Source organism: Diceros bicornis, chromosome 31 (genome assembly GCF_020826845.1).
Source record: "Diceros bicornis minor isolate mBicDic1 chromosome 31, mDicBic1.mat.cur, whole genome shotgun sequence".
NCBI classification, from domain to species: domain Eukaryota; kingdom Metazoa; phylum Chordata; class Mammalia; order Perissodactyla; family Rhinocerotidae; genus Diceros; species Diceros bicornis.
Genome location: NC_080770.1, coordinates 3,147,723 through 3,173,553, shown reverse-complemented (window position 1 = coordinate 3,173,553; position 25,831 = coordinate 3,147,723). Strand labels below are relative to the sequence as shown.

Below are 25,831 nucleotides of genomic sequence, written 5' to 3'. Positions count from 1 at the left end.
TTACATTCCCACCAACAATGCACATGGGTTCTAATTTTTCCACATTCTTACCAACAGTTATTGTTCTCTGTTTTTTTGATAATAATCATCCTGATGGGTGTGAGGTGGTGTCTCATTGCTGTTCCACTGAGGGTTTTAAGCCGAGGAGCGTAGTGATGGCACCTGTGTTTCAAAGGTCACTCTGGCCGCTCGGTGGAAGCAAGAACACGAGGTAGGGGGCTGCTGCAAACCCAGGAGAGAGGAATGGTGGGGCTGCCTCAGGGAGAGCAGTACCCTGGGGAGACGGCTTGGAGTCTAGATATTATTTGAAAGTAGAATCAATAAGATTTGCCAATACTTTATGTAGGCTACGAAAGAGAAAAGTCAAGAATTACTTTCACAGCATTGACACTCACTGGGACAGAGCTGAAGAGTTTGATTTGGGGTGTGTGAATCCTCATTGGAAGGAGTTCTCAGCATGTTCTAGGTCTTACTCCCTTTGCTTGATGCACTTCGAAGCTGTGTGCACCTAAAAAGGTGAAAAGACTCATGTCTCCTAAGAGGCTGCCCCTCACCCTTTATAAATGAAGCATCTCCTCGATGCTTCTGATGATTTTGCTTGAATTTGATTGATTTGTCATCTGCTCCTTTTGTTCTCATTTTTCTGGCATATCCTTTTCCATTGCCTTATTTTCAACTTTCCTTTGTAATTGCATGCTACATATGTCTCATTTATTGCTATTTTCCCATTGGTTACCCTTAAGTTATGTAAAACAATTTCTTAGAGTTAGATGCATATAGAACACAATTCACAACATTAAAAATGGCACAGCTCTTCTGCTTTAGCTTCCTTTAGAGTCCATTGTCCACTCACAACGTAACAAAAGCATCACATAAAGGTTTACTACCTTAAAAGTATCCTGATTTATGGGCCGGCCCCGTGGCTTGATGGTTAAGTGCGTGCGCTCCGCTACTGGCGGCCCGGGGTTCGGATCCCGGGCGCGCACCGATGCATCGCTTCTCCGGCCATGCTGAGGCCGCGTCCCACATACAGCAACTAGAAGGATGTGCAGCTATGACACACAACTATCTACTGGGGCTTTGGGGGAAAAAATAAATAAATAAAATTATATTAAAAAAAAAAGTATCCTGATTTATACATTCAGTCACCACTGCCCAAAGTGAAACTTATTATCAAGAGGAGGGATGCTGGTGTGGTTTTCAGCCTACAGATCAGCTTTCTCAGCTACACTGTATCGGGTAAGTAGCTAATAGAAAGACAATGGCAGCAACTTTTGCTACCATTTCCAAATTTATAGAAATAAGGATACTTGTTTTGAGGTCAGAGAAAAAACAGAAACATTTGATGATTGAAAAACAAACCAATGTTTGACATCTGCCATGGTATTCTGTCGATGAGAATATGACTTTGAAATATATCAGCAGCTACTCGGATGGTGCCTCTCCTCACCTGAATTATCTGGGACTGGTGGAGAGTTTCGGCCAGATCGCACAGCCAGTATTTCATGCTGAGGAAAATAAGCAGACCCTCAAAGGTTCAGGCTGGGGCTGTAGGGTGCAGCGGCCTGTTCCCTTAAATTAGAAGCACACACATCTAAACTCATTCTTTCCTGTCAACATCTAGAGTTAATTGACGTCCATATTTTCCACAATTTCACTTTCTTCTTCATTCCCGCCTCTAACCTCCTCCCCATTTTGAAATCATCTGAGATTTTTTGTTCCATATAGGTATTAATTTTTAAAAATTCTGTATTAACAATGATTTAGCTTTAACTGTAAGTTTAGTCTAGCTTCTTTACTCTCCACTGTTTCTTTTTCTTGGCCTGTCTGTTTATTCATCTCAGATAATCTTTGATTCATTTTTTTACAGAGGGTTATGGGCTGTAAATTTTCTGAGTTTTTGCCTGTCACCAAATTATTTTTTCCACCATTTCAACCCCACTTGGACGAGGTATAGAATTTTAGGTTCAAAAGAATCCTCCCTCCCGTCTCAGTGGTTTCATTCCCGTATCCTCCAGCACTACTTTTGTAGGTAAGAATTTGGATGCAAATGGGAGCCTCTTTCTTTCACAGAGGGTTGCCAGATTTAGCAAACAAAAACACATGCAATATTTGGGACATGCTTATTCTAAAAAGTTATTGATTGTATTTCTGAAATTCAAATTAAATGGGCATCTGGATTTATTCTGGTAACACTACTTTATAGATAACCTGGGTTTTGTGGCAGTTGTTTTCTCTCACCGCCCTAGAATTTATTCTTTACCTCAATATTCTGAGATTCCCTTGGGCAGCGCCTGCTGGTGGAATCGCCCTTCACTCTGTCCGTCCTCGGTGGTCCTTCTGCCTGCAAAACTGGTGTCTTCAGTTTGGGGAGATGTTCCTCTATCGTTTGTGTTTACTTTGTCTCCTTTGTTCTCTCTGCTCTCACCCTCTGGCTCTCCTACTAGGTGTTATCCATGGATTTAAACTCCCTGTCACTGTGTGAATGGCAAGATCAAGTTAATTAACCTCTCTTAGCTTCAGTTCCTGCATCGTGAAATCGGCTTTAATAAAGCCAATCTCGCAGCAACATCATGAGGATTAAATTTGCTTAAGGACGTAAGACTCCTTGCATTGTGTGTGCTGTGGATCCCGCCCTGACTGTGCTCTCACGGAACTTCCCATATGGGATATCGAGTCCATGGCAGGATGGCACTTCCTGGTCCCTGCGGTGGTTTAGGGCCACATGACTTGTTCTGGTCAATTAACTGTGAGCAGATGTTCAGCGTGTCCCTTCTGGGCCGGAGCATTTCATTGCCAGTGAAAGACCCACCAGGGCACTCTTATGCTTACCCACAATGAAGGACAATGTTCCAGATGGTGTCTGCTCTGTAAGCCAGATTCTGGAGTGAAGGCGATACAGGAGAGAGCCCTGCTGACCTTCAGTGGACATGCAGCATGAGTGAGAAATAGACCTTTGTTCCATGGCACTGAGATTTTGGGGATGTTTGTTACTGCAGCACAGCTTAGCCATGCTGACTGATACACAGGGTCAGCAGAAATTCCCTTCCCTTCAGTGCTCTGTGTTAATATAGTGAGTGCCCTGTGAGCATTTCCCAAGGGGTGCAAGCCTTACCCAGACAAAGAAGCTGTCTGTCCTTTGTTGGCCCTTTTTATTGAAGTCTGGGGGAGGAAGGCCACCCTCTAGTTTGAGCTGGTTCTGAGCTCTGGTCAGTTCAGCCAAGCTGTGGTTCAGCCTGGCGTTGGCACTGATGGGAGACGGGATGGGGTCCAGAGAGCCACAATCAGAAGCTTCTCCTACTGACCATAGAGGAACCGATGTCCTTGTACTCATCGCTGGTGACCCACATGTCCTTGAAGGTAGAGAGTGAGCACAGGATGGAGCCACCCACCCAGGCGCCGTATCTGGAATACGGAGAGGTGGACACCTGGATGGAGGCGAGGAGGCAGAGAGAGGGGAGTAGAGGCGGGAGGGCAGGGAAGGGAGGGAGGGGTCAGAGGGGAGAGAGGGAGAAACCAGAATTAAAATACTGCTCTACATTGGGGACACAAAATACCAATCCCTGAACGGACTTCACGGGCGGGCATTTCTTCCCCCGGCAAACACGATTTCTTCTAACCTTTAAAGATATTTAACGATTCACTCTAAAACACATGACACGTTTTATACTATGCATTGTCTATGCACAAGGCTTACATATTTTCTAGAAAAATTAGAAAACACAAATAAGCAAAAAACCCCACAGGTAATCAACCTGGAGAGATTCCTTCTCCGTTTCGTGCCTCGCTGTCTAGACTTTCTCACCCTCACACTGACTCCTGTCACGTGTGTATTTCCTTCCCTTTCAGTTCCAGTAGCTTCTTATCCAACTCAGTCTCCTCTGGCCTGGAGGAGGGGAACATCATATCCATTTGCCAGGCGGGGCCACTGAGGCCCTGGAAGGTTAAATCCACCTGCTCCAGGTCAGACAGCCGTCCCCCCACGTACTCACTGATTTTCCTTAAGGCGCTTGGGCAGATCGTGAGAGGACATGTTTATTATTCTAGGACAGGAAGGTAACGCATGGCTGCAGGGATCAGCAGGGAAAAGGGATTTGGGACAAGGATTTGGAAAAGCAAGGCCCAGGCGGAGGCGGGAATAAGGGATGTTGCGTTGTCAGGTCCAGTTACCGATGCTCGCTGGCTTGGTCACACCTGTGCTTGGCTTGGAAACCATTTGCTGGTATGGGTTAAGACAAGAAATACTGCTGAAATTTTAAGGGAAAAAAAGGAAAAGAGTCAGAAATAAGGGAGGGAAAAAGCACGTTCAGGGTCGGGCATCAGGCAGAGAAAAGAGCTGGTACCAGGCTCCCGGGATCCTCCATTCTGTCCTTTCTTCCATCAGTAGGGTGTCACATTGGACGAATCATCTACCCCACCTGTGCCTGATCTAAACAAACACACAAAATCAAACAAAAGCATGCACCAAACTGGGAGGATTCATGCATTCAGAAGAGAGCAAAACTGCCATCAGAAAAAATGACCAAAGGGTTGGAATAAGCAATTACAAAAATATGTTTAAAAAAAAAACAAAAAAGAAGAAGAGAAAAACCACAGGCAGCTAGGAAACATATGCAGACTCTTCACCGTCATCAGTAATTAAAGGAATACAAATTAGAACAATCATTTGTTTTCCATCTATTCCGTCGGGAAGAGAGTTTTTAGGACGATGGTCCCCGTGCTGGAATGAACAGATGGGAGTAAGAAGCTGCCTCTGCACCGACAGGATCAGAGGTGGATGCTTCCACAGGCAATTTGGCCATGTGTTCAAAAAGCCTTAACCTGCGCACACATTTCTGAATCAGGAAATCCACAACTGGAAATGGATTCTAAGGGGGGAAAACTATTCTAAAGAAATAAGAGGGAATCATGCAAAATTTTAACCCAAAAACATTATAATAGCGGGATTTGGGGTTGTTGGGAGAAACCGTTATTTTAACAGGTGGTCCCATGGGAACTCGTGTTTTCTGAAGGGGGGTGAGTTCGTTTTAGGGAGAGAATTCTTCTCTTCTTTAGGGGAACAATTTAATGAGCTCTGTGGATGATTAAAGGTGGGTCTACACCCTCCAGTACGGCTGCCCTCCTCCGCCTGCCCCTCCCTCACAGCTTCGTCAAATCTCTGCAAATCCTGTCACCTTTGCCGTCTGTGTGCATTTGGGGTTTGGCCACCTCCCACCCCTGCACGGCCTGCTCTGAGCCACCAGCGTCTCTCACTTGAATCACAGCATCACTTTCCACCTGCATCCCGACGGTCTGCCCTCCCCCTCCCGACAGTCCGCCCTCCACACGGCAGCCAGAGCCGTCCCCCAGAGCCTGGCTGGATCGTGTCATTCCTCTGCTCAAAGCTTCTGGCAGTTTCCAGTTTCTCTGGGGGTAAGAGCTTTACACAGCTTCTCTGACCTCGTTTACCCTTCTCGCTCTTTCAACCCCAGCCAACCCTTCCAGCCCTTCCTCCAGGAAGCAAGCCTCTGGGCTGCTGCATGGGCTGTTCCCTCTGCTTGAAAGCTCTTCCCCAGATATCCACATGGCTCCCCCTCACCTCCTTCAAGTATTTACTCAATTGCCACCTTCCTGAGCAGACCCCTCCCGATCACTCACCCTGCCTCCGTCCCTTGCCACTTTCCCCCGTGGCTTACATATTATTGCATATTTGCTTCCGTATTGTGTTGATTTGTATTGTTTATAGCTTCCTCCCCCAACTAGAAGGTAAGCTCCAAGGACTTGGGTCACTTTTGTTTACTGGTGCATCCCTAAGCACCTGGCACCATGTCTGGCACATCAGAGGCATTCCGGAAACACCTGTGGGATGAAAGGCGGAAGCCCCCAAAGGGTGGATGGGGAGGACCGTACCTTTACGTTGATTGTGGGGGTAACCAGGGCGGATATTTCTTTCTGCATCCGGAGCTGCAAGCCAGAACAGGAGCCAGTACCTCCGGACAATACGACGTGGCCAAAGAGAACCCTCCAGAGGGTGGGATTGCAGGAGCTGATGCTCCGGAAGGCCATCATGTGGATACCTAGGTTGTTCCTCCCTGTCAGGATGGGCGGGGGAAGAAAGAATCTTGGGGGTTGGCTCCGCAGAGGCTCGGCTGGCTGCACACGTGGGCTCCTCCCTTCCAGCTGCAGGCACTGGGGGGTGGGGACCCCTCATCTCAGACAGCTCCACGTGCCATGGGCGGGCATTAGTGCCACCGACCACAAGGCCCTTGTGGGTTTCAACAGGTGAATGTATGTGAATTGCCCAGTACAATCATGGGACTTGACTGCTAGTGACTGAATAAATAAATATTAATTCTCCTCTCTCATCCGAGAGAATTTGTATTCAAGTGTTATTGACAATTATTACGGTATCCACTACTTTATGAAAGGATTTCTGTGGAGGCAGTGTCCTTGCTCAGGTAGTCTTTGAAAAATTATACTGATTATTCCTTTCTTGACTCATTGTGTGTCCATATAAATAGACTCAAATACGATGAGAGCAGCCCTTAAAAAGTGTGTGCAGTGCACTCCCTTCTGTTCAATATGGTGAGCTTCTGGGAAGAGAGGGTGGTGCTGTTGGCTCCTCGTTTTCCTCATCTGTGAGGGTACCTAGAGCAGAACCTTGGAAGAGGACAGAAAAGGCTGATTCCCGGGAATCGTGTGGGGCGCCCGGCCCAGCAAGCAAGTGCTGTGACTGTCTGTGCTCACCGTGATTGCGGTGTGTTCACACTCGCTGTGACCCACCCGGACCCGGAGAGAAATGTCACATTGTGGGTGAAGAGATTCATCCGATGGCTTCTTCACTTATGCAGTGAATATTTAGGGGGCATGTGCCGTGTTTGAAGCCGTCATCCCCCGCATAGCTAACAGGGAAAATGGAGACGAACACAGCTAATTCAAGCTGGATTAGAAACGCCACGTCCTTCTCCGGTGCTGATCCTGGGGAAGTGGGGGGTCCCTTTGAGTTCCCTCTGTCCTTTATGAGTGTCACCTCGTATTTTTAAAATTTGATTCCAGGAAATAGTTGGTTTTCTGTGACTGCAGACTTCATCTTCCCAATCAATGGGATTTTATAATCCATCATTTTTTCCTGTTCTGCCATAGCTGCCAGGGAGCCTAGTCAGCTCAAGGCTCGTCTAAAATCTCTAGACCAGCCAAATTTTTGAAGTTCCCCTTAAATCTATGGTTTTGGTTTTTCTGCTTTAACTGTCTTAATTCTCATATTTCAAATTATTTTGTAAGTAGGTGGAGTATAAATAATACAAGAGAAGACGTGCCACCCGGCGTAGGATTTCATCATGTTTGGCAAATACTGAAGATGCTCCAGTGGGGTTCCTCATCTGTACATGGGATCACGTGATATTGGGGGGATTAAAGGATATAACCCACGTACGATGGTCTGCAAAGTGACATGCAGACAGCAGGTGCTCAATACATGAGAGCTGATATCAGAGGAGCTTTTGAAATGGAATGCTGACTTGTGACTATTTGCTATCCAAAATAGAGTCCTCTCCTGGTCACCTCAGCCCCTTTGTCCTTACAGCGTGCCCGCTGTCCATGTCTGGGCTCATCCCGTCCCCTTCCCACCAGCTCACCTATGAGGTTTGTCTGGAAGAGCGCTTCGGGGCAGGAAAACCTCTCCCGCCCAATGTTGATCTCTCGGCCGTCAGGCAGCTGATATTTCTGTGCATTGGAAGGCGAGCTGGCTTTCATTTTTCCCTTGTTGAAGTCCAAAGCCACATGGCAACATTTCTCTTTCACGTCCCGGATGTACTCCCTGTCGGCTGTGGGAAATAGAAAACGGTATGAACGTGAGACGAGTCCACAAAAGCATTTTTTCCCCCGGGGGAGCATCTTTCTGAAGATTCAGCTCCTTGTGGTGGGGACGAGACAGCTCAAGCGTAGCTGCTATTTCTGTTTTCTTCTCCTATTCTGGTACCTCTTGATCTGCAACGTGTGTAGGGGGCCTGGGCTTGTGGGAGAGAAGGTAGAATAGGGATGTCCTGAGCTGACACGCAAGCGTTGGAAAATGTCCACATTTTACAGGTTGATACCCTACTGTATACGGCGTGTGTTTGGGGGCAGGTGGAAGATCAAATTCAATTTCATTACCTATTAAAGTAGGAGGTGTCGTTGGTGCCCCATCCCCACCTGCCGTGAGTGTTGGCTACGAACAGCTCACAGCTGCCCCCTCCTCTGGAGAACTGCCTGAGCTGATGGAAGCCCCCTCGCCTGGAAATATCTGGAAGGTCACACCCCTCCCATTTCTGGGTGGCTGACAACAGGTTCTAGATCCAGCTGTGTCTCTTGGTGTTATGGTTTTATAGTTTGTCTATCACTGATTTTGAGTTTGGAGCGGAGGGAATTCCCCGCACCAGCTCGCCTGGGAATCCCGCTGATTCTTCAGCCCCCGACCTCTGACTCCCACCTTCGCCCGCTCCACCTGAGCTGGTCTTGCTACGTCTATCATGTCCAACTGGTTTCAAAACCCCGCCACGCTCTTCACTTCATTCTTGACTTCATTCCCTCTAGCCACTGATGTGTGGCCAACATGGTCTCTGTCCTTGGCTTCTGGGACACTACACACTCCTGGTTTTTTCCCTTCCTTGCCCAGTTTGGGTGTTAGTGAGACAATTCTAGGTTCAAGTTCCACCTCTGCTGTTCACCAAACGCACGGCGTTAGGCAAGTTCATTCTCCTCTTAAACTTTCCTTTCTCTCATCTTCAAGAATGAGATGAAGTACCACTCAGAGAATTGTTGTAAGGATGAGATGAAATAATGCACATAAAGATTGTGCTAAGTGTGAGATGTCAATAAAATGTCTCCCTTCGTCCTGACCAATCCTTGCCTCTAATTGCTGCTATTCTTTAGGGTCCATACTTTGCTGGCTTTGCACACAGACCTCCTGCCTGGGGAGACCGGAAAGTATAATGCAGGTTGTAGGCTTGTTGGGAATGGGTGTCATGCAGGTTATACAGGCTGGGAATCTAGTCCAGGAACTGGGTGAAAAGTGGGACAGGCACATCCTCATCTGGAGTCCTTAGGTTCACATCCCAGCTGCTACACCTACTAGTCAAGGGATGTTGAAGTTACCTGAGCCTCCTAAGCCTCTTCCTCTTGCAATGGAGATAATTGTTCCCCCTCTTGGTGTTGTAGCATGCAGCAATGAAAGAATGTATGTGAAATGTTTACTTAGCCCAGTAGCTTGCACAGGGCAAGTACTCTGTAAAGCTTAGCTCATCATCATTGGCATCATCTTATCATCATCATCACACCCATCATTATCATCACCATCACCATTGCCACCATCGTCATCATCACCACCATCATCATCACACCATCATCACCATCATTACTACCATCATCACCTTCACCATCACCACCACCATCAGCATCATCATGACCATTACCACCACCATCATCATCATCATGACCATCACCCTCATCATCACCATCATAATCATCATGACCATCACCCCCATCATCACCATCATAATCATCATCATCATGACCATCACCCCCATCATCACCATCATAATCATCATCATCATGACCATCACCCCCATCATCACCATCATAATCATCATCATCATGACCATTACCACCATCATCACCATCATAATCATCATCATCATCATCACCAACATCCTCGTTGTCATCATCAATCCACTAAATGTCCGTAAATGTAGATAGAGTTGTTTTTAGAACTTGGATGATGGTCACGTTAGCTTTACAAATTGAGGGCTGCAGGTTGAGCAAGCCAAGAAGGAAACTACACCCCATGGATTGGTTTACCTGGCCAAGAATAGCAGTTTCCTACCTGTGCCCACCAATGAGTGCCCACTGTCTGTCAATAGTTGCAGGAGGTACAAGGTTAGGTCTTGGCCTGCCACGTCCATCTGGATGGTCGACTGATGCAAAGGACAGCCCTCAACGATGGGCACGAAGTATGTCATTCCTTCTCCAGATTCAATGGTTGTTCCTAGACAAGAGAACACGGGCATCAGAGTGTGGGGTACACGGTATCCCTTACTGAATGTCAAGACTGCAGAAGAGATGGTAGAGGGGGATGTAACTGGAGGGGAAGGCAAAGAGTCTGAGAAGCAGACTTTCTTGCCCTTAGGGGAGTGTGCCAGGATGAAGCCTAACTGAGTCAGACCAAGGGCTGACTATTTTGGACAGGAATCCTGCAGATTTTCTCATTAAACTAGACATGCAGGTATTAGCAGCAGTTGCCAAAGAGGTAAAAGAAGAAGATGAATACTGTGCTCTTAACACCTTTGTCTCGAAAGAACTGTCTGTGCCTTGATGCGGGCAGTGGGGATCCCTGGGAGATGCTGGAATGTCAGAAGAGTCAGAATGCAGCAGAAGAGGCGTACATTTTGGTTAGCAAGGCAAACTGCTCCCTCTGCAATAGTCCGAAAGGATGTGATGTGGTAATGGGAACACATGGCCCACATTTGTGTGAAATGGTGGATTCTGGAACCATCCAGAGCTGATTAGGGGTCTGGATGGTTGGCTTCTTTCACCTGTTGAATCTGGTAACCAAGAACTTCAAGTTTAAATGAAGCAAAGTGAGTCAGGAAGACCTCCACATCCAACTAAGATGGGGAACAAAAAGTGGATTCTCCCGCCCAACCTGAAACACTTAAAAAAGAGGGTGACATACAGGAAACAACAGTTTTCAAGATATTGGGCATCAGGCAACAAAGAAGAGATGTCCCAGAGAGACAGGACATCACAAGACAGAGAACGGCAGACCGCCATCCCTCATGAGCACAGACACAAAATTTTAGCAAGTCGAATCCAATAATATATAAAAGGATAATATGTCATGACCAAATGGGATCTCAAGAATGCAAGGTTGTTTTAACATTCAAAAACCAATCAATGTTATTCACCGTATTAAAGAACTAAAAGAGAAAATCCACATGATCATATCAATAGATGCAGAAAATGCATTTGACAAAATCCAACATCCATTCATAATTTAAAAGAAAACTCTCAGCAGACTAAGAATACAAGAGATAAAGGATGCTTATGAGAAACCTACAGCAAATGTTGTACTTACGGTGTAAGACTGAATGATTTCTCTCTAAGATCAGCAGCAAGACCAGTTTTGTGTGGGAGGTTCCAGCTGGAGCAATCAGGCAAGAAAAACGATGAAAAGCATAGAGTTTGGAAATAAAGAAGCGAAACTGCCTATCTATAGACAACATTGCCTGTGTAGAGAAATCTTACGAAACCTACAAAAATGCTACCAGCACTGATAAATGAGTTCAGTTAGGGTACCATGATACAATATTGATACAAAAATATCAATTGTATTTCCACATACCAGCAACCAAACAATCAGAAATTTAAATAAAGATATCATGCACAATAGCATCAAAATATATGAAACAGAGATAAGTCTGACAAAGTTATGCATGATTTATACACTGTAAACCACAAAAGATTGCCAAGAGAAATTAAAGAAAACTTAGGAGATATACCATATTCATTAGTTGGAAGACTCAGTATTGTTAAGATGTTCTTCCCAAATTCATCTGTAGATTCAATACAATTCCAATCAAAACCCGGAGAGCCTTTTTTGGTAGAAATTGACTAACTTATTCTAAAATTCATATGGAAATGCAAAGAACGTAGAGTGGCCAAATATTTTTAAAAACAAGAGACCAAAGTTGTAGCACTAACATTCTCTTATTTCAAGACCTATTATAAAGCTGCAGATACCAGGGCAATGTGGCGTTAACCTACAGTTAGACAAATAAGTTCAAGGAACAGAATAGAGAGTACAGAAATAGACCCAGACATATACGGATGACTGATTTGCAAAAAAAAAATGTGCAAAGGCAACTCAATGAAGAAAGCATAGTTTTTTCAACAAAGAGTGTGGGAACAATTGGACATCTTCATACACACACACAAAACTTCGCTCATACCTTATACCATATATAAACATATATATATTCAAAATGGATCATAGAACTTAATGTAAAACTAAAAATTATAAAACTTCTAGAAGAAAACACAGCGGAAAACCTTTGAGTTCAGCCTATATTTCTTAGATATGACACCAAAAGCAAGAGCCACAAAAAAAACCAAATTGATCAACTGGAGTTCACTGAAACTAAAAACTTCTGCTCTTCAAAGACACAATGAAGAGAATGAAAAGTCAAGCCGTAGACTGGGAGCAAATATTTGCAAAACATATAGTTGATAAAAGACTTGCACCCAGGATACAAAAAGAATTCTCAAAACTCAAAGACGAACGCCTCAATGAAAAATTGGGCAAAACATTTGAACAGACACTTCACTGAAGTAGATGTACGGATGGTAAAAAACACACGTGAAAGGATGCTCCACATCAACGGTTGTTAGGGAAATAAGAATCAAAATCACAATGAGATACCACTGCCCACCCATTAGAACGGCTAAAATTAAGAAGATGCACCATGTTGGTGAGGATCTGGAGGAACTGAAGCTCTCACACACGGCTGGTGGAATGCAAAATGGTGCATGCAACCACTTTGGCTCTAGTTTGGCAGATTTTTTTTCAAGTTAAGCATACGCTTGCTATATGACCCAGCCATATCACTTCTAGATATTTACTCAAATGAAATGGAAGCATATGTCCATGCAAAGCCTTGTCCACAAATGTTCATAGCAGCTTTATTTATGATAGCCCCAAACTGGAAACAACCCAAGCGTCCATTCATAGATGAGTAGATACAGTATTGTGCATTCGTACAATGGAATACTACGCAGCAATAACAAGGAATGAAATATTGACACAAACAGCAACGCTAATGATCCTCCAAATAATTATGCTGAGTGAAAAAAGCCATTCAAAAAGAGCACATACCACATGATGACATTTAGACAAAATTCCAGAAAAGGCAAACTCATCTGAGGACAGACTGGAGGGAGCAGTACGGGAGGGAAACGTTTACAGGTGGTGGCTGTGTTCCTTATCCTGACTGTGCTGATGGTTCCATGAGTGTATCCACGTGTCAAAACTGATCAAATTGTATGCCTTAACCACGTGCAATTTATTGTACATCAATTACACCTCAAAAAAGCCGTTAAGAAAAAAAAGTGAATCGAGTGGGGGCAAACTGTTTAACCAGGAGGGATGGCAAGGGAAGGAGTTCAGAAAAGGGCTGGCAAGTGTGCATTTTGTGGATTTTTCCTCTCTTTTGTTATTTGTGGGGGCGGGGGGTGGGCAGCCTGAGGGACGGGTGAGGGTGGGCTCATGGGGGCCAGGCTTCTAAAGGCCACTCACCAGAGGTTTGGCCGGAGGCGTACAGAGAAAAGACTCCTTGGTTGGCTAAGTACAGGGCAGGCACGTTGAAGGTCTCAAACAGGATCTGAGGAGAAGCATTGGGAAGCGGACAGAGGAGGGGTGGGTCTTCCCTTAATTCCGAGGGCACAACGTGAGTCCGGCTGGCAGGAGGCCCTTGGCTCCCCCAGAGATCCCGACAACGGGGTCAAGAAGCAACCACTCTTTCTCCCAGCTCTGCCCTGACGAGCTCTGTGACTCAGTTTCCCAGTCTGTGAAACGGGCTCGCATCCTTCCCAGGTCCCTTACCAGACTGTCGCGAGACTGATTAGGGAGCTTCTCATCATCGTGTGAACCACCGTTTTATCACGATGGGGGAGCCGCTGAATTCCCAAATGCCTCTGAGAAGCCACTGCTGCTCCCTCCACTGAAGACCGGCCCTTCTTTCTACTCTCGGAGGGGAGCAGACTTTACAGAAATTCCGACACTTCGACTGGAGATGATCTAGTTGTTTTATAATAATGAAAACAATGGAGGCTAACAGTCACTGTGTGTTAACTGCATGCCTGACACTTAGTGCAGTCATGCCTGTTCAAGAAGTACCTCCTGGTGCTGACTGCATACAGGGTAGAGGCGTAAGCAGGAGACCTGGGTGCTGACTGATATAGGGTGGAGAGACACAGCTTTGCTTCTACCGCCCATGGTGACTCCCCCCAAGGCAAGTGACATTAGACCCCCTGCTCCACGTTAGAGACCAGTGGAGAGAATGGGAGGCAGCAGGTGGCAGAGGTGGGACATGAGCACGGGAGCTGGACCCAGCAGGGCGCTGGCTCCGTGAGGTTGGCTGGGAAAGCGAATGATTCTCCTGCAAGATGGTGACACTGGGGTCTCTAAGATTTAAAGGTTCTTTGGATGGTGGGCCCCAACATTGTGTCACTTGGGTAGATGAAATGCAGCCTGTGTTAGGTGCAGCCCCAAACCAGAGCAGGCTGCCAGGCAGGGCCATGGGGGCTTGCACCTGGGGACAGGGTGACAGCCAGCTGGAGCTGTCGGGGGCAGCTTCCGGAGGGCCAGTGGGGTGGGGTCAGCTAGCTTTAGAGGGATCCCTGTGGATTGGCTCATCTGAATAACTTCGTGGGCTCCTGGGCATAGAGGCTGGCCCAGGTTGTCTGGTCCCTGGCTCTGGGGTGACTAGGACAGGTGTATAGTGGCCGTGGAGTGTGACGGGACAACAAGGAAGTGGTTAGGGTGTGGATTTCATCAGCTGCCCAGGAAGGGGACTGACCGGCCTCTAGAAAGACCTCAAAACCGGGTCAAGGCAGCATTTTTAAAAAACGATATCACACACAGCCGGGATACACCACTGGGCGAGTTCCTCACTAAGTGTTATTACGGGACAGCCGTCTGCGGGGGTTCAGGATTTACCCAAGAGAAATGAGAACTCGTGTCCATACAAAGATGGGTTCACGACTGCACACAGCAGCGTCACGCACCATAGTCCCAGACTGGACTCTACCTGACGTGCATTCCCAGGGGAAGGGACAGGCAAGGTGATGTGTGGAGGGCTGGTATCTGGAAGCAGGTGTGTCCTGCATCCTGTGAGTTTGTGCCACCCTCAGGCGCCCCTGGAATTTGGATCCTGGTGGAGGAAGGAGGGCAGCTTCTGTGATCCACCTAGAGACCCCTCCCCCTAAAAACCACAAAGACCAAAACCAGCCTCAGCTCCCCCGGCCTGCGTGAGGCCAGAGGCCATAGAGCTTAGAAGGGTCTTTAGGGTTCTTGCGAGAAACCGTCTTCTCACAGATGAGGAAACTGAGGCCCGGGAGCAACAAGACGCAGCACTGACTGAAGGCTCGACAGGTGCTAAGCTCTGTGACAAGTGCTTTCTGGCATTAACTCATTTCGTTTCCATGACAACCCCCAGGGTGATACTGTCACCATCCTTCTGATGAGGAAACCGAGACCCTGTGAGGACCAGGAATCCACCCGAGGTCACATGTGCTGGGAGAGCCGGGGCCAGAACCCAGGGGTCTTGCTGCCAGGCCGGGCCCTTCCCCGTACACCAGTCTGCTCCCCCATCAGCTTCTCTTCTGGGCCATGGCTGCCAGAAATCCTCTTAAGATACAGGGTTTATTCCAGGAGGAAAATCGGCCCTGAACTTCTGTCTGTTCCAGTCTCAGGGAGGAGCCTTGGGCAGGGAGGGGCCCCTGCAGGGAGGGCAGAGTGTGATGGAGAGCCCCCGGCACAGCATACAGATGTGGAAAAGTCCATTTTTCCATGGCGAGGTGGCATTCCTGGTGCCCCAGTGCGGGCCACCATGGCTGGCTGCCTTCCGTTGCCTGCAGAAGCTTCCATCTGCCTCGCCACTCTGCCCCGGCTGTAGTCACAGGTTCCCTTTCCCTGGGCAACCCAGTGGGTTCTGCCCACAGGGGCCCAGAAGGAGATCCGAGGGAGGTGAGAGGGAGGTGGCAGACTGATGTCCCCGTTCCCTCCCTGCTGGTCCCTCCTTGAAGGCCACAGCTCCTGGCCACGGCCCTCTCTCAGTGCTGGACACCACCCGTTGCTGTTTCAGATTTAGGGGGGAATGGCTCCCTGTTACTACCCAGACCTCTGCACCATTTCATGTTGCTTTTCTAAAACTTTTGTTCGCCTTCCTATGTAATCTCTCCAATAAACTCCCCAAATTACCCCATGCGAGTGTACCTGTGGTTTCCTCCTGGGACCCTGATACACTAGGGGGTGAATTTGGAGACAGCCAGGGCAGAAAGGCAGGCAGCAAACCCGGGGAGGTGGGGAAGGGCTGGAGACAGGCTGTGTGGCCAGCACTGTGGTTGCATGAGGTGAATTTTATGTGTCAATTTGACCAGGCCACAAGCGGCACAGACATGTGGTCAATCATTATTCTGGGCGTGTCTGTGAGGGTGTTTCTGGAAGAGATTAACATTTAAGTTGATAGACTGCGTAAAGCAGATTGCCCTGCCAGAAGTGGGTGGGCCTCAGCCAATCAATTGAAGGTCTGAATAGACCAAAAGGCCTGAGCTTCCCTGAATAAGAGGGAATTCTTCTTGCCTGATGGCCTTTGAACCAGGACATCAGTTATTCCTGCCTTTGGACCAGAACTTCCACCATCAGCTCTGCTGGGGCTCCAGCCTGCTGACCCACCATGCAGATCCCGGGACTTACTAGCCCCCATACTCACATGAGCCAATTCCTTATAATGGATCTCTTTCTCTCTACCTATCTGCCGCAGTTCTGTTTCTCTGGAGAACTCAGGCTAAGATGGTTCGAGAGCGGCATGTTCCCTCGGGGTGAGGGACAGTCCACCTCTCTCTTCTCTCTGCAGCTCCCTGGGGCACCGATGGGTACTTAGCATTCTCAAAGCGGGTACCTGCTGTTTCAAGGCCGTAGGCTCTGTGCCTGGTCCACGTGGAGCCCACAGTGGCCCATTTCTGTGATCTGCCTATCCACGTGCAGAGGATTCCTCGGCCCCCTCAGGGCTCGTGTTAAATGAGGTGGCAGCTCACACCTGCCCTGTGATGGATTACGCGCTGTTTCTGGGCCACAGCGCAAGCCTCCTCCATGTGCAAGTGGCGCTGTTGGCCGCTGGGCCTGCCGTTCAGGTCACTGCTCACTGCGGGAGACACCACTGGGCTCCAGGGACAATGGGCCAGGTGGTGGAACCTTGCTGCTTGCTTAATTAGCTCACCGATGTCCTCATTAGGGGAAGCCTAATGATGTAACTGGAACCCGGGCGGCCAGCGGCAGCCCCTGAAGCCCCCACCCCACCTGGACCCCACTCCAGCCCTCAGGAGGACTCTGCAATCTGTACTGGGTGGGAGGGCACCCTTCTTTCTTCACCAGCCTGCATCCTTGACGTGCTCCAAGATCCTGTTCAACCCAGTTCAATGCGGTCAGTCCAATTGGTGCACACCCCCCATGCCTTATGAGGCTCAGAGAAGGCGGAGGTCCGGGAGCTGTTAAGTCAGGGTTAGACCTCCAGGTGGGCTGCACCACACAGCAGTGCTGGGAGCGGGCTGCGGAGTCAGAGCACGCGGGTCCAGGTGGGTCCACAGCCACTCGCCCTGCGACCTGTGCCAATGACTTCTGCTCCCGGATGCTCTAATTTCTTCATCTGTGCAATGGGCTGATGATCGCCCCGCCTCCCAGAGTGGCCGTGATCATTTAGGTTAAACACCCAGCCCACGCCGGACCCCTAGGCCAGCTCTCCAGGGGCGGCCGTCATTCCTGCCGCTAACGTCAAAGGGGACAGCTCGCCGGCGTCTCTACCTCACTGAGCGAAGAGAAGGTGACGTTCTGAGGGATCCCTGAGGCTCGAGGCTCCGGAGGAGGCCGGAGCTGCCCCACCGCGGCCTGCTCCCTGACCCCCCGCCTGCTCCCTGACCTCCCCGCCCACCTGGCCTCTTACCTGCGACACTTTCTCTTTGTTGGACATTGTGTTTAAAGGTGGTTCTGTCACCATCAGGGGATGCTGCTCCGGGGCGATGTGGAGGACCTGGTAGAAGGAGTGATGCCAGATCTGGGGAGAGAGGGGGCGACACAGTGAGGCGGGGGGAACCCGTCTACACCACACAGTGGCTTCTTCGGTAGCACATGCGATGCTGATTCACAGCAGGAAAGACGGAGTGTGGCCTTGGACGAGACACGGGACCTCCATTCATGTGCCAGGCCTTGAGGTGGGAAGGGAGCAAAGATGCATGAGGCACGGTCCCCGTCTAGAGGACCTCATAGTCTGATGGGGGGACAGATACAAGTCCCACACCACAGGAGGGAGCCCCATTACACAGTGGGAGGGAGTGTGGCATGGGAGAGGGTGCGGGGTGCAGACACACCATTAGTCCCAGTCCCACGTGCACCAGGTGTGTGCACGGACAAGCCACCCGACCATCGTGAGCTTGTTTCCTCATCCATAAGACAGAAAATGTGCCCCACTCATGGAGGACTCTGAGGATTCGGTGATGTGACGTTGGTAGAAGGCTAGTGTATGAGTTTCCTGTGAGTTTCCTGCCATAACAAACACCACAGATGGGGCGGCTTAAACAACAGACATTTACTGTCTCCAGTCCTGGAGGCTGGACATCTGAGACCAAGGTGTCACAGGGCTGGTTCCTCCTGAGGCCTCTCTCCTTGGCGTGTGGACGGCCGTCTCCTCCCTGTGTCCTCACATGGTCTTCCCTCTGTGTGTGTGCCCTGATCTCCTCCTCTTATAACGACACCAGTTATGTTGGATTAGGGCACAGCCTAGTGACCTCATCTGACCTTGATCACCTCTTCAAAGGCCCCATCTCCAAACAAGGTCATGTTCTGAGATACTGGGGGTCAGGACTCCAACATATGAACTTGGGGGACACAGTTTGGGTCATAGCACCTGGTACAGTGCTTGGCGCACAGTAGGTCCTCAATAGGAATAGCTAATCACTACGGATGAAGCACCTGCCTGCCTCTGGGAGGGAGGCTCCATGGAGAACAGAAAACAGAAATGAAGGAAGTGCTCCCTGGGGAAAGTCAGTGCAGGAAGGGCCTCGGGAAGGGGGAACAGCGTGTGCAAGGGCACGGAAGCACAAAGCAACACAGTGCCTGTGAAACAGCAAAAGCCAGGTGGGTGGGCTGACACCTGGATGGCCAGCCACTGAGGGCCTGTAGCAGGAACACGACGTGAGCAGTAGAAGAGACTTGGCAGGCAGTGTGGGGTGAATTAGGGGGATGAGATGGAGAGTGGGGGGCCATAGAGGAGGATAATTGCAATGACCCTGATATTCGGGTAAAAACTTGAAACCAAGAGCTGGAATCACCTAAAGACACACAGAAACCAGCTCCATTAGCTCTCAGTCAGGTGGCATTTGCCATCCCCCCACAAAGAGATTGGAGAGGAAGGTGGGAGCTGTGACCAGGTAACACGGGTCCCGCAAACTGGTGAGCAGCGCCCTCCAGACACCTGTCTACACTGCTTCAGTCTCTGCATTCCCTCCCACACACTAACTAGGAGCTACAGCCAGAACCAGGGCTGACACCTCAGCTGTGGAGATAGAAAAATATCTGCGAATGATGCCCCCACAGTGACCCTCTGAGAGGGCCCCCAATGACCCACACCTCCTGGCACTCAGGCCTGTGCAGACTTTCCCACATTGAAACAGGATTGGCTTGTGCGACCTACAGAATAGGGCCAACGTGACAGTCTGTGACTCCTGAGGCTACATAATAAAGGCATTGCAGCCTCTGCCTTGGCTTCTTCGATCGTTCGCTCTGGAGGGAGCCAACCACCAGGCTGTGAGGACATTGAATGTCCTGCAGAGGGGCCCATGTGAGGAGGGACCATCCCCCCAGGCACATGAGAGGCCACTTTGGAAGTGGGTCCTCCAGCCCCAGTCAAGCCTTCAGATGACGCAGCCCCAATGGATATCTGACTGCCTCCTCATGAGAGACCCCAGGCCAGAACCACTCAGCTAACTGCTCCCAAATCCCTGACCCACAGAAACTGAGAGAGGTGATAGGTGGCCATAATTGTTTTAAGCCTCTAAGTTTTGGGGTGATTCATTATGCAGCTTGGATAATTAACATGTCTTCTAAGGCAGTGTGCAACCTGTTCAACCATACATGGAGGTCTCAATCAGAACCTCAGTTACTAAAAGAGAGTGGTTCAAATCAGCCATATTTATTACATCCTTACTATGCTGGACTAAGGAATTATTTTTTATTTTGGTAAAACATACGCAGCATAAAATTTACCATTTTGAATTTTTTTGTGTGTGTGTGAGGAAGATTAGCCCTGAGTTAACATCTGATGCCAATCCTCCTCTTTTTGCTGAGGAAGACTGGCCCTGGGCTAACATCCGTGCCCATCTTCCTCTACTTTATACGGGAAGCCACCACAGCATGGCTTGACAAGCAGTGCATCGGTGCATCAGTTCGCAGGATCTGAACCTGCGAACCCCGGGCCGCCCAAGCAGAGCGCATGCACTTAACCGCTGTGCCACTGGGCCAGCCCTGCATTTTGACCTTTTGTAAGTGTGCAGTCAGTGGCATTAAGCACATTCACATTGTTATGCAACCATCACCACCATCTATCTTCAGAAATTTTCCATCTTCTCAAACTAAAACTCTGTCCCCATTAAACACTAGCCCCTCATCCGCCTCCCCCAGCCCCTGGCACCTACCATCCTACTTTCTGTCTCTGTGAATTTGACTCCTCTGGGGACCTAATACAAGTGGAATCATACAATATCTGTCTTTTTGTGTCTGGCTTATTTCACTCAGCACAGTGTCCTCAATGATGAAGCACGTGTCAGGATTTCCTTCCTTTTCAAGGCTGAATAATATTCCATTGTGTGTACATACTACATTTTGCTTATCTATTCACCCATTGATGGACACTTGGGTTGCTTCCAGCTGTTAGCTGTTGTGAATGGTGCTACCATGAACACGTGTATGCAAATATCTCTTCCTGTCCTTGCTTTCAATTCTTTGGGTCCATACCCAGAAGGGGGCTTCCTGGATCACATGGTAATTCTAGCTTAATTTTTTGAGGAACCACCATACTGTTTTCCACAGTGGCTGCACCATTGTACATTCCCACCAACAGTGCACAAGGGTTCCAATTGCTCCACATCCTTGCCAACATTTGTCATTTTCTGTTTTTTTTTTTTTTTTTTTTTTTTATAATAGCCATCCTAATGGGCGTGAAGTGGATTAAGGACTTTTTATCCATCATCCCCTTTAATCCTCACAACAGCACTGTATGGTAGGAAAAATTATACCCTTTCTGACAGATAAGGAAACTGAGGGCCAGAGAGGCCAAGTTACTTTTCCAAACTGATGTAGATCATAAGGAGTGGAGACGGGATTCAGACCCAGGTCTCTGACTCCAGAACCTATGTGGTTTGCACCATGATGCAGAGTTTACAGGGACCTAAGAGATGCAGAGGGAGCCCTGGATGCCGGCTTAGATCCCTTCCCAGATGCTCAGGCAGCAGAGAAGGGTCACCCCTTGGCATCGGTGGGGGTCCTGTCTGTGAACAGGTCCCGCCCCGACAGAAGCTGCGGCCCACCTTTTCCATGTTGTCCCAGTCGGCGATGGTCGCCCGGGAGACGGGGTACTGCAGGTTGAGTTGCCCCCTTTTATTCTGAACCTCAGCTCCGATGAACCAGTCTTTCTCTTCCATTCCCACCAACGGATTCTGAAAAACACGGGCCAGGACAGGTCCCCTTTCCAGACTGACTCGCCTCCACTCAGCTTTCACACCGGTGCACAACGAGCAACGAGTGGGCGCCGTGATGACCTGGGTGATGACCTGGGAGGGACGGCTCCAGGTCACAGCGCTGGCACCTGTGGCCTTCCCAAACCCGCACACTGGTTCAAAATGCCACCAAGAGGTTTTAGCAAGTGACCCTCGAGGTATAGTGCTCCCGAGGACCCCTGCTCCCGAGGACCCACTGCCTGGACCCTCATCTTGCCTGCTTTGCAGATGTGGACCCTGAGCACGGGGAAGAGAGGGGAGGTGGAGGAAGGAACGGGGTGGAGAGAGGCGCCAGCTTCCAATCTGCTTTGGAGAGCTGGCGGGAAAGGGTCTGCAGTTTAATTTACTTTCTATCATTTTTCAGGAAGATGAACCCAGCTACTTTCCTGGCAGATTAAACCACTCGTTCTGTCGTTCAGAAGGGGATTTGACAGTTGGTTCATGTGTTAGTCTGGGTCCCCCAAGGAGCAGACAACAAGACGGGACTAAAGGTGCGAAGATTTTCTTATGGGATATGCCTGTGTGAGAGAAAACGGGGAGGCAGATGGATGGGGCTGGGAGAGACATCAGGCCCACGTTTGATCACTGGCCTCACTAGCTGAGCCCTCTGCAAGGGTCCTGCCTTCTCTGTGCCTCAGTTTCCCTTCCTCACCTGCAAATGGGCCTTATGTGTGGGCCTTAAAGCCATGGGTCACAAAGGCTGGTCCACAGACCGCCTGCACTGATCACATCAGGATTACCTGGAAAGCTTATGCAACTACAGTTGGCCACCCGCCGCCCTGCCCCTGAGATTCCAACTTAGGAGACGGAGGTGGGTCCAGGCCGCCTGGCTGTGTGAAGCTCCCAGTGATCCTGACGCTCTGCATGTCTTGGAGTCCTTTGTCTCCAACTCTAGACTCGGCTTAATCGGTGCCCAAGGCTCTGCTCCTCAAGGAAACACTGGCCGTCCTTCTAGAGAATGACCTTGGCCACAGTACAGCCCTCTGGGCTGGCTGAGCCTGAGCTGAGGCTGCCTCCGGCCCGGCCGGGGTGAACTCCCGTGAGGGGAGACCCTCACCCCCCGCTCAAACGCTCCCCCTACTCGCCCTCTAAGTTACCCTATACTCTGGGCAGAGACAAGCCCTGGAGGAGGGGCTGCGAGCGGAGCTGAGATGTCTCGTTGTCGCTCTAGTGGCCTGGATGGGGCCCCCTAAAGATGTGTCCACCTGTGTGTGATCTGATTTAGAAAGAGCTTTTGCAGATGTAATTAAGTTAAGGATCTTGAGATGAGATCATCGCAATTACCCAGGTGGGGCTGAAATCCAAAGTGCCTCATAAGGACATTTATAAGAGAAAGCAGAGGGAGACTGGAGACAGAGAAGAGAAAGGGGAACAGGCCACGCGACGACGGAGGCGGAGGCTGGAGTGAGGCGCCCTCGAGCCCAGGGGTGCCTGGATCCCCCAGAAGCTGGAAGAGGCGGGGAGGACCCTCCCCTAGAGCCTTTGGAGGGAGCGTGGACCTGCCACACCTTGATTTCAGACTCTGGCCTCCAGAACTGGGAGAGAAGGAATTTCTGTTGTTTTATGCCCCCCGGGTTGTGGTCATTTGTTATGGCCGGCCCAGGACACTCACACATTCATCATTGGCATCATCGCCACCATCATCTTCATCGTTATTAAACACTACCTATAGGCCGGACACTGTGCTAAGGACACATTCACCACCTCATTTAACCTCCGGGCCAAACGACATAGATATAAACATGTATTTTTCTTAACCCCGTTACGCAAAAGAGAAATCTGGGCAGCAAAGGGACACTTGCCCAAAGTCACACAAGTGCTGGGGGGCAGCACTGTGGTTGAGCCTGGGTCTCCCTGACGCAGTGGCCCCCACTCTTCTCCACTAAGCTCTACAATCTGGAAGTAACAAGCTGATCATCTGGGGGTAGGTGGGGGGTGCAGGAACCTGCTGATTACTAGGCCGTCGCGACTGTATCCCCGCCATCGGACAGCGAGCAGCAATCAGCTGTCTCCAGGTCCCGGGGCAGTTTCCTGCTTAGTGAGGGGCCAGGGTGTTCACACTCGGCCACAGATATGCACGTCAGCTTCAGCCTGAGCTGGATAATGAGAAACACTGCTAATAATTTGCTTCAAGAGCTACAGAGCCCAGGAGTCATCACCATGGGACCCCTGACATTTGGGATTTGTCACCCAGCTGCTCCCTGTCTTGGATGATTCAACTTCCCTCCGAGGAGCACGGTGACTCAGAGCAGGGGCTTGAACTAGGCCCACTTTACTCACCATGTGGATATGGGTGAGTCACCTCTCCGAGCTGCCCGTCCCTTTTCAGGGAGAAGGGCCACCCTGGTGCCTACCTGGCAGGGCTGCCGGGCTCAGATCAATGTAATCAGTAACGGTTATGATGGGAACGTGGGGCTAAGGGCCTCACGGCTGCTTCAGTTGGAAGAGCCCCTGGATGTCCCAGGGGACTCACAGGGGAGGTGGGCGAGCATCTTGCAAAGGACATGGGGTCTGACTGTAGAGCTGGGTCAAGCCCCCCGCACAGCACCCTGGGTAAGGCCCAGAGGGAGAGTCGTGACATCTAGCCTGCAGATACGTTTTGTTTAGTCTGCATGGGGTTTGTGGAAAAGTGAGTTAATACTTAAAAACTTGACACAAAAATCTGAACTTCTTAAACATAGAATTCCACCTGATCTAGCAATCCCACCTCGGGGTATATACCCCAAAGAACTAAAAGCAGAGCCTCAAACAGATACTATTTGTACTCCCATGTCCACAGCAGCATTCTTGACAATAGAGACAAGGAGGAAGCAACTCAAAGGCTGAATGAATAAACAAAATGTAATCTATCCATACAATGGAATATTACACAGCCTTAAAAAGGAAGAAAATTCTGGTATCTGCTACAATGTGGATGGACCTTGAGGACATTATGCTGAGTGAAATAAGCCAGTCACAAAAGGACAAATACTATACGATTCTACTTATGGGAGGTCCCCAGAGTCATCAAATTTGCAGAGATAGAAAGTAGGATGGTGGGTGCCAGGGGCTGAGGGAGGGGGAGGGGGATTAGTATTTCAGGGGGACAGAGTTTCAGTTTGGGAAGGTGAATAATTTCTGAAGATGGATGGTGGTGATTGTTGCACAGCAAGGTGAATGTGCAATGCCATTGAACTGTACACCTAAAAATGGTTAAAATGGTAAGTTTTATGCTGTGTATATTTTACCACAATTAAAAATAATCTGAATTTCTAAATTCTCTTGAAAAGCAGGAAGATCTGGCAACACTGGGCCCCCTTTCTTACACGTCGACAGGCAGCAGAGGACGCCCTCTTAGGCATGGAACTTGCCTCAGTCTCCACCCCTCCCTATTGTCTTCCTGTCACAGAGGTGAGCGTCAGTTGCCACTTAGCGCTAGTGGACTACTGTTTACCTTAAAGGTAGAGAACTGCTTCCCAGTCTCCACACCACTCTTAACAGTGGGAAATTCACCAAGTAAATAGATGGGCACCCTGATTTATTTTGTACAACTGTCTGCTTTTTTAACTCATATAACTGGCCTCCTCCATCTAGGTCAGTGGTTCTCAAAGTGTGGCCCCAGGGCAGCAGCACCAGCATCCCCTGAGAAGTGGTTTCAAAAGACAAACCCCGAGCCCCGTCCCAGACCTGCAGAAGCAGACGCTCAGGGGTGGGCTCGGCCGTCTGATTTTTTCAAGCCAGGGCCCGTGATGAGTCTTACACACGCTCCCCTTGGCCGACCCCTGCCCTAAGGATGTGACTTGGCCAGCCCTGTGTTGGGTGTGGGGTGGCTGTCAGGCCGGGCAGCCACCTTTGGGCTGACCAGCACCCCAGGAAGGATACCCCATCACTCACGTCGTGCCGAAGTTTCCCGAGGATGGTTGGGAATATGGCCAGGGGCGCTGCTGTTCCTGAAAAGCCCACCTTGCTGAAGCCGGAGCCATAGTCGCAGACAAGGGGCACATTCATCGTGCTGTTCGTGACCTGGATGGGGCTGCGGGGGAGACATCACGGTTATTTGTGTTGCTTGCAAGACGCTCATCGCGGGGCAGGCTCTGTGCCAGCCGTGGACTCGGGCTCCGCACTCACAAAGCTCACGGTGTGTCCTCCTCACACCAGAGCTAGGCCCTGCCTGGCGTGCGAGCCACTGTCTGGACGCTGTGGGCCGTTTGCTGGAACAGTGGGCTCCCAGATGACCGTTTACACGTGGCTGCCTGGAGAAGGGAGGCCATGGGGCCAGCTGCCAGGCTAACACTTT

The 25,831-nt window shown here is 49.5% G+C and overlaps 1 protein-coding gene across 1 annotated transcript; it reads right to left on the bottom strand.

Annotated features, from left to right (window-relative positions):
• Positions 1–3,284: 3,284 nt before the first annotated feature.
• LOC131394721 (uncharacterized) lies at positions 3,285–25,542 on the bottom strand. Its single transcript, XM_058526173.1, has 8 exons — positions 25,429–25,542; positions 21,367–21,495; positions 17,730–17,840; positions 13,307–13,391; positions 9,839–10,000; positions 7,614–7,802; positions 5,890–6,071; positions 3,285–3,428 (listed from the first exon to the last, which is right to left on the bottom strand). The coding sequence occupies exons 1-8, from the start codon at positions 25,540–25,542 to the stop codon at positions 3,285–3,287; spliced, it is 1,116 nt and encodes a 371-aa protein (XP_058382156.1).
• Between the last annotated feature and the right edge of the window lie 289 nt (positions 25,543–25,831).